Source organism: Stegodyphus dumicola, chromosome 1 (genome assembly GCF_044657685.1).
Source record: "Stegodyphus dumicola isolate Sdum_Otavi_A_Nest chromosome 1, ASM4465768v1".
Classification (NCBI taxonomy): domain Eukaryota; kingdom Metazoa; phylum Arthropoda; class Arachnida; order Araneae; family Eresidae; genus Stegodyphus; species Stegodyphus dumicola.
In genome coordinates, this window is record NC_140768.1 from 234,653,161 (window position 1) to 234,667,597 (window position 14,437).

Here is a 14,437-nt window from a genome sequence, read left to right on the forward strand (position 1 = left end):
AACATTATGTTAACATCACAACAGAAAGAGTCATTAGCCGCTACTTTCCAACTGCATGGCCACCTCGGTCGCCTGATCTTTGCGACTTCTGGCTATGGGGTTACCTTAAGTCCAAGGTCTATCAAGGAGTGGTCCATGGCCTATCTACGTTGAAGGATAACATATCACGGACTGTACGGGAGATTCCTGCAGGCATGTTACTTTCTGCTGTTGTGCATACTGTGTACAGAATGCAATATGTGGTCCACAACAACGGCAGCCACATTGAATCTCATTTGAATGCAAAGTAAAAGGTAATTTCCGTATTGATTTGCATTTGTTAACAATCTATTTTCTATTATACAGCGCCAAATATTCCCCTAACGGTGACTTTTGGAACTAATTTTTTTTTTTCGCGGAATCCTTCGTCCCCCGTCTTGTTTCATCTTCCTACAAAATGTGGCTTCATTCTCGCAAATAGATCTCGCTACAGAACACTGTGAGCACTGTCAGTCATGGCCACCCGTTATATTTTAGCCATTACGAGCAAGATCTTTCAACCAAATATGGTGAATATTTCTGAAACAAATGAAAAATTCACCTCATTTAAAAGTAAAATTTTAAAAAAAGACTGATTCTTTGTTTTAGAAAGATAATTAAAAAAACGAAAAACACACTGTACTCAGCAATACAATACAATTTCGCGATTCCAAATGATCGACTTTCTGAGCTAAAATTATACTCGTAAAATAATAAATGAATAGATAAAAAGCAAAAGATGCATATTCTTGCCATTAAATAGTTCTAAACCTAAATGAAAGAAAGTTCATGTTTGAAAATTTCAGCTTAACTTTTCAATGCTAGATACTCGTCAGCATTTCCAATTAAGGGCGATAGATGGCACCACTACGGTAGCCGTATCGAACCTCTCTGTTTAATATTTCATTTCAGGGGCGTAGCTAGAGGGGGGCACTAATGTTACGACATTTTAGAATTAAATGTTTTCCATCCTTGGCAAGCAGTAGGGGGCGCGAAATCTTCAGTTGTCCCTGGGCTCTGAAAACCCTAGCTACGTCTCTGTTTCATTTTAATACGAGGCTGACAATTTTGGTATTTAGTGACTTCTCACTAAAAAAATGCTCAAAAGAAAGTTCTAAACCCCTATAAAATAAGTATTTACAAATAAAAAAACAAAGTTTCACATATTTCAACCGTTATCATTAAACACAGCGGCTCCAAGTATAGGCGACATAGGCAGCTCTAAGGGCGCCAGCTAACTTGATCCCAAAAGCGACAAGTAAATAAGACTATTTCGTTTTTAATTATTATTGTATTTATTTTATACGGGGCGCCAACAGTACTGATCGCCTAAGGTGCCAAAGATGCTGAGGCCGGACCTGTCGCAAAACATACCTTATATCAAAGTCTAGTACTTGATTCAAAATGAGTGAAGATGGTCTAATACTTGAGTGATTTTGTATGTGTCAAGATAATTCGATGATTTTGAAATTGAAGCCAACACCGTGAAATGTAACTCAAATATTTATTTATATTACAAAACAGTAAGATATCCAATGCCGTGTGTTATAATAGTGTATATAATTCCTTTCTTCAGCCTCTTATTTTTTTCCCAGCAATACGTTTTTAAAATATCCTTAGTTAAAAAATGAAGCCTGGTATTGAACAGGAACAAAACACAGGAATTATAGGTAATTTCTGTAAACCAGATACTGTGTATTTCAAGAAAGCGTCCTGTGTGGTTTATATAACTAATTAGCTCAGTTAAAACTGATTCATACCATTTAGACATTAGAAGTTTTATCTTTCACAACCATTTTCTTTAAGCATTCAAAACTGTAATTTCAATGTTTCAGTTTAACACTTTGAAATACTTAACTGGATGCGTATGTAATGTTAGGCTTTAGTAGGTTGCTGTAAATTTCATTAAATTTCTTCCTTTCCAGAACTCGAATACCATGCCGCTTCGAAGTGGACAGAAGTGCTATGACCCAAGTGCTTTTAGATGACATATCCCCACCCCTTGAAGATATTAATTCTTTCCCTGAAAAAGTAAGTTCCTCGAAGTGTGTCATTAATACCTATATGAAGTACTGTCAAAATCTAGCAACAGCCACAAAAAATAAACTACAGCAATCTATTGGTTCCTCTTTACTTTAATGGTAAATAATTCAAAAAATATTTCTTCTTTTTTTTTTTTTTTTTCTGAGAAAGAAAGATTAATGACTGTACTAATAAGATTGTTATGGATGTTGCTCCTTAATTCTGATTTTAAATCATTTAAATGGTGGATGAAGTATTTAGTATCAATTTATATAGTCAAAAGTCTTTAATCCGGACTCGTCGGGACTTCGGCGATTCCGGATTATCGGTTTTTCTGGATTATAGATCATCAGTTTAAATCTGGTAAGATGGCATGCAGAAATTATAAGATTAAAAATATGAAACCGTAATTTATGAAATACAGAGCAATTATGATCTAAAAGGTGTCCAAATTTACAGGAAAAAAAAAAAAAAACCTTAATATTTATTTGTTTATTTTGTTAAACATTTCTTTCAACGCGCGCATGCGTAAAGCATACATTACGCATAGTCGAAATTAGAAAATTGCAACCAGAAAACTATTTGATGTGTATTCGTGATATTTATAATGACGAGGAATTTGATTTAAATCATATCAAAGACGGAGTACATCGAGATGAAATACTACATTTAGTAAGGAATTATAAGCCGAATAAAATAAAAACATCTGCCCTGAAGATAAGGGTAGTGCTGACAGATCAACTTCGAGTTTATTGCGGGCCGCGACGTCCCCCCCCCCCGCACAGCAGCGTGAAATTGATAAACATATTTCGGAATGGTTAGAGAAACAAACCTTTATCCATTTTTGCAGCAGTTCCACTTTTTGTTTGATAGACATCGAAACATGCTTTCGCTTCGTAAATCCTTTGGCAGCTCCAGAATCGGAAATTCTTTTTGACATAATCGAAAGTTCAAGCTTACTTTTATAAAATTGCTCTAACAGTCTGAAAAAAATAATAAGCCTGTAAGGTCCCTCACTTGAAATTCTAAGTTAATGTTGGAAGTGAGGAACCTAGGAACTGATAAGCGAATAATCGCTAGAGTTCGAAGACAGGAAACAACAAGAGATAAGGGTAAATAACCCTTTATTATTTCTATAAGATTTCACAAAACTCCGCCTGGGAGTGAACAAATAAAGTCCGCACTTTGGACTTGAACTTAAAAGACTAAGAATTGAACTAAAACTAAGATTAACTAAGTAAGAACCTTGATAGCCAAAGCTATCAAGGTTCAATGAGAGTTGGCCCCTTAACGTATTTTACTACGAAGCTTAGCAAGGGCCTGAGTACGGCCGAGCGTATAACAGCTTTGAGAGAGAGAGAGCGGCCAAAAAGGCAGACGCGCGTAGTTCAGAAACTCTGTTTCTCTCTCTGTCTCAGTAAGTAACTTTGTGGTTTAAATACCGTTCCTTCTCATTAAATATTCAGCAAATTCCAAAACTACGTTCTGGCTGGAAGTAGTAAGTTGAAGTTAAGAATTTGACAGGAAAGGAACTTTAACATAAAATTTAACTGTTAATAAAATTAACATAATCCTTACAAGCCGGATCCAATTAGAAGATTAAGGAACAACGCAATCTGCAACATTAACTGAATTAGAGAATTTTATCTTAGCTTATACTGTCCGTCAGAGGCGTAGCTAAGGTTTTCACAACGAGATAGTATACCTGTTATATGAAGTCGTTGGGTTTTCAGCGCCCGGGGACAACTGGAGATTTTGCGCCCCTTTCTGTTTGCCACGAATGGAAAACACTTTATTCTAAAATTTTGTACCATCAGTTTGGCGCTCCCTGGATGCTGCGCCCGGGGACAGATGTCCCCCCTTGCCCCACCTAGCTACGCCACTGCTGTCCGTTATACATTAAACGCGCATGCGTAGCGCAGAAAGTTTGTAGATTTGAGGTCCGGATTGTAGATCATTCCGGATTATGGACGTCCAGATTAAAGACTTTTGACTATATTACTTATATTAAAAAATACACTTAACATTTATGCTTTTCTAGAACAGATTTGAATTGAGTGTAAAATCAAAAGCACTTAAATAAAGATGGATGAGGGCAAAACTGGATTAATCATTAAATAAAATAAACACATTCTTAGAGCATCAAGCAAAAGGGGACAGCCATAAAAAGTTTTATTACATAATGCATTATGCTTATTCAGAAGTCAAACAACAAAAATCAGCGTTAATTTACAAAATTTTCACAGGACTAGTTTCGATGGTTTTACCGAACCATCATCTTCAGCTGCATTTTTTTTTTTTTTTTTTTTTTTTTTCATTTGCGGTTTTGCAGCTGAAGATGATGGTTCGGTAAAACCATCGAAACTAGTCCTGTGAAAATTTTGTAAATTAACGCTGATTTTTGTTGTTTGACTTCTGAATTAGTATTTATTCGGCGTGTTATTGTGTCTGCATTATGCTTATTATATAGGGCATTATTTTTTAACTCTAGGCCCACTAAAGGTCTTAATCTCTGTCTCTAGTGCCATTCTTCAGTCTAATGAACAATTCCAGAATTGGCTATTTCAACTAGCAAAGAGACTAACTGGAAAAATTATTATACACAAGCTGATTTTTTGACAGATACAGAAGTTGGTGCCACAGCAGATTCATTTTGTGTCAGAAATTTCTAGGCTGTTGTAAACGTCCAAAACTGTCAAATCTGGTAATTGAATTTTGTTTTCAGTGGAAATGCTACTGCATTAAACTTTTTTTCAATCTCTGCAGAAAACGATACCAGTCTGATGAAACTAACAGAAGATTTGATATGTGTTTATAAATAATATGAAATAATGTCATTCTAAAAATATATAGTTTTTGTTTTTTGACTAAAATTAACACAAAATTTGACAACATTGTGCTGCACTATTTATAGAAAGTTTATATTTTTCATTCTTTGAGCTATTCATGATTTAATTTGGAGCTAAAAAATTATAGAAAATTCCATACTCAAATTTTTAATAAACATGCTGTTTCATCCCACCCCTGATATTTATTTGGATTGTTTTATTTGCTTTATATCTTTTGTAACTGATGATAAAATATCTCGGTTTCAACATCAAATAGCACATTTTGTATTTTAAATAAATTACTATATAAAATGGCTTTGGTATTTCTTTATTATTTTTCAACACATTTCATATAAAAAAACATTTATGTTTTATGATTTGCCATATTTAAATAGGGTGTGCCAAATAGTCTATTGGTAGACAATTGGTTGAAGCCACAAAACACTCGCTTTTCACTTCATATTCTGTTCCTGGCAGTTGAAGGAATTTTGTGGTTTCTCATGTCTAACATAAATATAAGCCATTTTCCTTTAAAAGTCCTCTGCATGCGAATCCCCTTTTTTTAGTTCTATATACTTCTCATAATTTTCAAAATAATTTCAAATATTTAATTTAATAAATCCCTTTATATGAAATATATTCTAGATCGATAGTAGATAAATATATTGTAGACATGCTTAACTAGTGCATAAAATTCTCATAAATAATAAATTACTGTTTTACTTTTAATTATTTTTAATTGCTCTCATTTATCTGATATCTAAGTAAACAGATGGTGTATTTATAAGGAATATATATGTGTAATTCAGTCTTAAATACTCTGTATTTACACATTTTTTTACACATGTAGACAACAAATATTTATTTTTTAGGTAACAACAGCTTTTAGGAACCATTTCACTGTATCTTGTAGCTGTGTGAATAATTTTATGAAGAGAGCATTCCCAGTCTTAGGATGGCTTCCTAAATACAGTATCAAAAATGATTTACTCCTAGATGTTTTAACTGGGTTTACATTACTAATTTTACATGTACCTCAAGGTATGTATAAATTGATACAAAATTTAATAATGTTTTGAATATACAACGAAAATTTTGACATTTTTTATTCATATTACCTGCATTAAAATAAGATGGTCACTTGTTTTTCAACATGTAACTGTAGATTATTTCTTTATAATAATACACTTTATTTTTTATTTTAATAAAACTTTTTTATTATAACAGTTTCCTTCATATTCTGATGCTTTAAAAATTTGTAAATGAATTCCAAATTACACATACTATTTAACACTTTTTTTTTTTTTTTTTTTTTTTTTTTTTTAGGTATGGCATATGCACAACTGGCATCTTTGCCTCCTGTATATGGCTTATATACATCATTTTATCCAGTACTAGTTTATTTTTTCTTAGGGACATCTCGACATGTATCTATGGGTATGTTACACATATTACTAGTAGACAATATGTAATGCGCGCTGTAGTTCTGTTCTAAATTTTTCCTGTCTGCATGGAATTTTTCTATCTGTTCTAAGGCATACCATTGTTGCGTTCTATGGGTTCATGAAAACAATGAAGAATCAAAACACAATTTATTCGTCAGTATTACACAAGACAGTTCCAAAGATGCATTAGAGTCATCGAAAAACTACGACAAACATGCTGAAACAATCAGCAACGCTATAACAGTGAAGACAGCTTCACAGAAAAGCACTGAAGTACAGCTCTCGACTCGGTCGATCGCTCTCAAACTAAGCTCTGAACTTAAAGCCCTACCACTGAACTCAACACACTCACACTCTTCACGATAAACTCAAGATACACTTGACAGTACACTAATACTCTGTGTATAAGCAAGGTTTTATGGCTTTTGACTTGCCTTCGACAACATTCTGGGGTAAACCGGTAAAAATTTGTTCTAGAATGTTCTTGCTCTGTGTCTATGGCATATCGCCTATTTTGTCACCAAATCTGGCAACCGTGCTTTTACTTGCCATTTTCTGGCAACCCTAAACTTGTTTTGCAGGGATGCTATCTTACCACAGCTGGGCATTTTGTTACACCATCAATGTGTGCCAGTTTTCTCTTTGGATATACGAGGAGTGACACACACACAAAAAAAAAAAAAAAAGAGATTGGTCCATTAAATCATTGTACAGTCAAAAGTCGTTAATCCAGACTCGTCGGGACTTCGGCGATTCCGGATTATCGATTTTTTCCGGATTATAGATCATCAGTTTAAATCTGGTAAAATGGCATGCAGAAATTATAAAATTAAAAATATTGTAGTGCCGATCGCTTGGAGCTGTGATGAAAACCAGATGCCGTGACGTCATTCTCTCTACGAGCTGCGAAGGCGCCAAGCAAAAATTAGGGGAATTACCGTTTTGAGATGATAGACGATTGACGTGAAAGCAGAGACGCTGCTTCTGTTCAAAAAGAACTTTGACGAATCATTACTTGTTTAATTCTCTTAAATGTTAAATTTATGTAATAATCGTTTGTCCAATTAAAATGTCTTTCGTTAATTAATTTGTTCATCGTTTAAAATCCCCACAAAAATTTTCTCAGAAGTGGGATAGCAATTAAGCACTCGAATGAACTGTAGTTTTACCTGCTTTCCTGGATTACTACCGGTTTTGAAGAATAACTGTTGCTGTGCTGGACTGTTTTACGATGTATAATCAACTATGTTTCGAACAAAAACCTCATCAAGCTCCTAGGAATGTATGATTTACCTGAACTGAAACTGCGTAATAGTGAGTAAATAGTGTGCGGCTCTATTAAAGACTGGAATTAATTTTAATAATACTGGATGTCAAGTGTCAAGACGTGAATTGTGGCCAAAAATCCATCGGACATAATCTGTTTGTACTCGCCTCTTGTCGACAGCATTTGTGATCCATTGGATGGTATGGAAGTAATTTGTTTCGTTTCTGTTTCCGGATTATAGAGCCAGGAACATCATTACCATTATATGAAGTGAGTGATTTTCTCAATTTTATTAACTATGTTTCTAATTGATGTGCCGGGAATGGAAGATGTCCTGAAAAGTGAAAAAGCGCATAATATAAAATTATTACACAAAATAATATTTAACGATGTGGGCGACAGAAATAATCAAAAAAGGTTAAGACAATTTAGTGGTTTCTCTTTAGAAGAGAATAGTAAAGAACTTAATGAAAAACTCGAAAAAATCAAACAAGATTTTCAGGCTTATGAATTAATTTCCATTGCCAATGTTTTATGCATTGATAGCTCTGGCACACAAGATGACTTAGCAACCCGAATTGTTTCTTATCTGAATAATTTAGAATTGCTTAAAAATAATGTAATTTTAGAAGAAAGTGAAAACGAAAGTGATTTAGAGGGTGTGGATGGTGGGGATAAAAATGAAGTAGATGATAATGTTCGAGATGAAACGAAACTAAGAAACAATTCTGGTGCCACAGTGAGACAACTTCCTTCCCAATGTGCTAATGATAATATTCTTAGTACAATTGAAAACAAGTCGAATGTATTTCATAACTGTAGTATAAATGTTACTATTGAAGACATCAAATCTTTTGTTGCTCAATTTGATGGCCAAAGCCACGAAAATGTCAGTAGTTGGGTCGAAAGTTTTGAAGATGCAGCTACCATTCTTCAGTTAAATGATTTACAAAAACTGATTTTTGCTAAACGCCTGATGACAGGCAAAGCAAAACTATTTGTTCTTAGTGAACCAAAGTTGAACTCATGGCAAGTTTTTAAGAATGCCATTCTTGATGAATTCCGGTCCAGCTGCAATTCGGCCGAACTGCATGAGTTATTATCAAAACAAAAAATGAAGAGCAATGAAACATTTGACGAGTTTTTTTTTAATATGAAAAGAATTGCTAAAAATGGTCAAATTGAAGATGTTGCTTTAATACGATATGTTATAGATGGTATACCAGGCTCCGCGTTTAAAAAATCTTGCTTGTATGGGTCACAAACATTAACTGATTTTAAGAACAAATTGAAGCTTTATCAACAGATATGTGATGATGAAGAAAAGTCGCGAACGTCTAAAACAAAATTTGAAAGTAAACAAAAAATTGAATCTAGACATAAATATGACTCAAAAAATTCTGTTAACCAAACAAAGCGTAACGTAACCGATAGTCGAGGAACAATTCCTGAAATTAAACGTAATACAACCTGTTTCAACTGCTGTGAAAGCGGTCATATTTCCAAACAATGTGTTCATAAAGATAAGGGAGTCAAGTGTTTTAAATGTGAAGAATTTGGGCACCGAAGTTTCGAATGCTCAAATATGAATACGAAACCAGAAGTATCAACCGTGAATATTGATGTAGTCTCGAAGTTGACCAAAGAAGTAAAAATTAATGATGTATATGTAACCGCGTTAATAGACACAGGAAGTCAAACTACTTTGTTACGTAGATCGACTTTTGATAAACTGAATATCGAAGGCCTCGTGCCCGTAAGTTCAACGCTGAGTGGGTTCGGTAAATGTCAAGTAAAACCTCTAGGTTTTTTTAAAGGTAATATTAAAATTAATGATTTCCAGTGTACTGCAGATATTTGTGTTGTAGACAACAATGTAATGACACATGAAGCCATTTTAGGCTTAAACGTAATATTAAAAGGTGAAATATTAATAAATGAAAATGGGGTTACCATAAAAAGTAAGTCACAGAGTGTAGAGAAAGTAAATATTGTATCTGTTTTACCTGTTGACCTAGCTAGTAACGAAGAAGAAATAAACATTGCACCTAGTGTTCCAAACTACTTTAAAGAGACTGTTCAACAGCTAGTTTCGAACTATATGCCATGTAAGACCAAATCTACGGACATACAGTTAAAAATTTTCGTTAAAAATAACGAACCAGTATCGCATCAACCGCGTAGATTACCGTTTGCGGAAAAGAAAATTGTTGAAACCCAAATATCCGAATGGCTAAAGTCAGGAATTATAGAACAGAGTTCTTCGGAATATTCCAGCCCATTGGTCATCGTTAAAAAAAAGACGGGACACCAAGAGTTTGCGTTGATTATCGTCGTTTAAACAAAGTTGTCGTAAAGGATAGATTTCCCCTTCCCCTGATTGAGGATATCCTAGACCGCCTTCAAGAAGCACGTGTTTTCAGCACTATTGATCTCAAAAATGGCTTTTTTCACGTGGACGTCGAAAAGGAAAGTCGGAAGTACACATCATTTGTTACGCATGAAGGACAGTACCAGTTTTTGAAAGTGCCGTTTGGACTCTCTAACTCACCAGCTGTATTCCAGAGATTCATAAATACCATTTTCCGACCGTTAGTTAACGATGGCATCGTTTTGCCGTACATGGACGATATCATCATTTTGTCCGCCTCATACGAAGAGGGAATCGAGAGGCTGAGTCAAGTTTTAAATCTAGCGAGTGAATACGGATTGGAAATAAATTTTAAAAAATCGCAATTCTTAAAGAAACGAATTGACTTTTTAGGTCATGTCATAGAAGAGGGTAAAATTTTCCCATCCACTTTGAAGACGCAAGCTGTTATAAATTTCCCCGAACCATCTAATTTAAAACAGATCCAAAGTTTTCTTGGGCTGACAGGGTATTTCAGAAAATTTATTAGTAAATACTCTATAATTGCCAAGCCACTTAGCGACCTGCTAAAAAAGGGTATTAAGTTCGAATTCGGTGAAGAACAAAAGATCGCATTCAATCGTTTGAAATCAGCGCTAGCTGAGAAGCCTGTATTTGCAATTTATAACCCTAATTATGAAACCGAACTACAACACACAGACGCCAGTATAGAAGGATATGGGGCAATTCTAATGCAGAAACCCCCAGGTGATAGCAGTTTTCACCCCACTTATTTTATGAGTAGGAAAACCTCTGATGCAGAGAAAAAGTACTCAAGTTACGAGTTGGAGGTCCTCGCGATCGTAGAAGCACTGAAAAGGTTCCGTGTTTACCTTTTGGGAATTTCATTTAAGATAGTGACGGACTGTTCAGCATTTCAACGGACGATGGAAAAAAGAGATTTAGCGACGCGTGTTGCTCGTTGGGCTCTGTTGTTACAAGAATTCGATTATGTTATAGAGCATCGTAAAGGTGTTAGAATGCCACATGTAGATGCTCTAAGTAGAGCTCCTGTAAACGTCTTATGCATTTCTATTGAAAATATCTTACCTAAATTAAAACTTGCTCAAGAAAATGACACTGAAATAAAAACCATTAAGGAATTATTGAAAACCTCAAGTTATGAAAATTATTGTAATAGAAATGGCGTACTATACAAGTTTATTGACGGTAAAGAATTGATAGTCGTACCGGAAAGTATGCAGACTGAAATCATAAAAGATGCTCACGAGAAAGGGCACACCGGTATCAAACATACAGAGAAACACCTGGATGAATACTATTTCATTCCCAAACTTCGGCAGAAGATAGAAAACGTTATCGCGAATTGCGTTCATTGCATCTTAATAAATCGCAAAGCAGGGAAAAAGGAAGGATTTTTACATCCGCGATTCAAAGATGACATTCCGTTGCATACTTATCATATAGATCACTTGGGTCCTCTGGAAAGTACCCATAAAAACTACAAGCACCTATTAGTAGTGGTCGACGCCTTTACTAAATTTACTTGGATTTATCCAACAAAATCTACGACCTCAGCCGAGGTGATAGCGAAGTTAGAGAATCAGAAGGTCATTTTTGGAAGCCCTTGTCAGATCATTTCTGATAGAGGAACGGCTTTCACATCCAGTGAGTTTTCTGACTACTGTGCTAAAGAAGATATTAAACATCATCTAATCACCACAGGCCTGCCGAGAGCAAATGGACAAGTCGAACGAATCAACCAAGTCATTATATCAGTATTAGCGAAACTGTCCTTAAAGAAACCAACCGAATGGTATAAACATACACACGAAGTTCAGAGAACGCTTAACTCAACATATCAAAGAAGCATTAACACCACTCCGTTCGAATTACTCTTCGGTACTAAAATGAACAATAAGGGCACCGATCAGCTCAAAGAACTGATAGAAAGTGAGTTTCAATCTCAATTCGAGTCTCAAAGAGAAGAATTACGAAAGCAAGCCAAGAGGCAAATTTTCCAAGTCCAACAGGAAAATAAAAAGACATATAATGCCAAAAGAAGACAAGCACAGCCGTACAAAGTTGGTGACTTAGTGGCAATCAAAAGGACTCAATTCGGACCACACTTAAAATTAAGAGCGAAGTATTTTGGACCTTATAAGATCACGAAAGTTAAGGGTGGCAACACCTATGACGTAATAAAGGAAGGATGCCATGAGGGTCCCATATGCACCACCACATGTGCCGAATTCCTCAAGAAATGGACGGCGCTTTAAAATTTTTCACGAACACTTATTTATGTTATTGTATATTCTTGCTTGTTGCTTTGTTTTTTTTTTTGTTTGTTTTTTGCAGTGTCCTGGAGGGCCAGTCCACCCTCGGATGGCCGAAATGTAGTGCCGATCGCTTGGAGCTGTGATGAAAACCAGATGCCGTGACGTCATTCTCTCTACGAGCTGCGAAGGCGCCAAGCAAAAATTAGGTGAATTACCGTTTTGAGATGATAGACGATTGACGTGAAAGCAGAGACGCTGCTTCTGTTCAAAAAGAACTTTGACGAATCATTACTTGTTTAATTCTCTTAAATGTTAAATTTATGTAATAATCGTTTGTCTAATTAAAATGTCTTTCGTTAATTAATTTGTTCATCGTTTAAAATCCCCACAATATGAAACCGTAATTTACGAAATAAAGAACAATTATGATCTAAAGGGTATCAAAATTTACAAAAAGAAAAAAAAGCTTAATATTTATTTGTTTACTTTATTAAACATTTCTTTCAATGTAAGTTGTTTAAGTTGCTTCGTTTTTTATGTGATAATACATTCTCTTTAATTCTATAAACAGACATAATTTCGTGTTCAGTTACAAAGTTCCGCTGTTCAAGTCCTATAATTGCTGTGTCAAGAATACCGACTAATTTGTCAATCGAAATTTTTTCGTTTTCAATAACCTCTATCACTTTCTTCGCTATCCGAAGCGAATTATAATGACGAGGCATTTGATTTAAATCATATCAAAGACACATCGAGATGAAATACTACATTGAGTAAGCAATTATAAGCCAAATAAAATAAAAACATCTGCTCTTAAGATAAGGATAGTGCTGGATCAACTTCCAATTCATTGCACGCGGCCCGGTGTTAAAGATAAACAATGTTTAGATAAACAAACGTTAAAGTTTACATAAACAAACGTTAAAGTTTAGATAAACAAAGGATATGCCTTTATCCATTTTTTGCAGCAATTCTACTTTTTGTTTAATGGACTCCGAAAGATACTTTCGCTTTGTATATCCTTTACATATTAGTAAATATATATCGGAAATTCTATTTGACATAATCGAAAGTTCAAGCTTACTTTTATAAAATTGCTCTAACAGTCTGCAAAAAATAATAATCCGGATCCAATTCGAAGATTAAGGAACAACGCAATCTGCAACATTAACTGAAATAGATAATTAGATAATTTTAGCTTAGCTTATCCCGTCCGTTATACATTAAACGCGCATTCGTAAACGTATTTTGCGCACGCGCACACGCAAATTCGCAGCGGTAAAGATCTTACGCGCATGCGTCAAAGCGACGCATCCGCAGAAAGTTTGTAGCTTTGAGGTCCGGATTATAGATCATTCCGGATTATGGGTGTCCGAATTAACGACTTTTGACTGTACTTGCAGAATCAATTCTCCGTGACATCACCTTCAAAATAATCCCCTTCAGCATTCGGTGCTACTATTGCTGGTAACAATTCTGGAGCAAGGTTTTTGAAAGCTCTTTCTGGAATTTTTTTTTTTTTCCTGAATCTCTTCAACTTCTTCTGATATAAAATGGCTTCTTTATGCAAGATTTAAAATTAGGAAATTTAAAAAAAAAAAAAAAAAAAAAAAAAAAAAAAAAAAAAAACCATGGAGCCAAATCAGGTGAAAAAGGAGGATGCTTTATCACAGTAATGTTTTTGATGGTCAGAAACTGCTTGACAGATAGGGCCATGTGAGCAGGTGCATTGTCCTGCTGTGGCCCTTTTTCCCTAATTTTTTCACAAAGTCTTTTTAATACTTTTTTTTAGTACTACAGTGTAGTAGTGTTGATTAGCAGTCTGACCACTGGGAACCCACTCAATCATCACAATTCCATTAATATCGAAGAAGACAGTTTACATTGCCATGAATTTTGATTTTGACATGCATGCTTTGTCCCTTGACCCTGAAAACTGCTTATGCCATTCGAACACATGTGCATGAGACAAAGTTTTATCTCCATAAGCCTCAGTTAACATTTGAAATGTTTCCATGGCTGATTTCTTAAATTTCACAAGAAACTTGATGTTGATTTGCTGTTCGGTTTTTACATTAGACACTTTTTCCGGCAGAATACCGTTCTCCCAACTGGTGTGACCATTTAAGTCGAAACTGGCCGCATGGATTGAGGAGGTGTGTGGGATGACATCACCAAAACAGTTGTTGCCAACTCCACTCTTTTTT

General features: G+C 35.0%; 1 protein-coding gene across 3 annotated transcripts in view; it reads left to right on the forward strand.

The window, feature by feature from the left end:
* Nucleotides 1–14,437, forward strand: part of LOC118182982 (prestin-like) — a 125,361-nt gene that overhangs the window by 88,040 nt on the left and 22,884 nt on the right. The window contains exons 2-4 of one of the 3 annotated variants that reach the window (XM_035352375.2): nucleotides 1,944–2,049; nucleotides 5,741–5,909; nucleotides 6,195–6,305. In XM_035352375.2, the coding sequence (XP_035208266.1) occupies nucleotides 1,944–2,049; nucleotides 5,741–5,909; nucleotides 6,195–6,305 (386 nt within the window). The other 2 variants (XM_035352377.2, XM_035352376.2) reach the window with 2 other exon arrangements.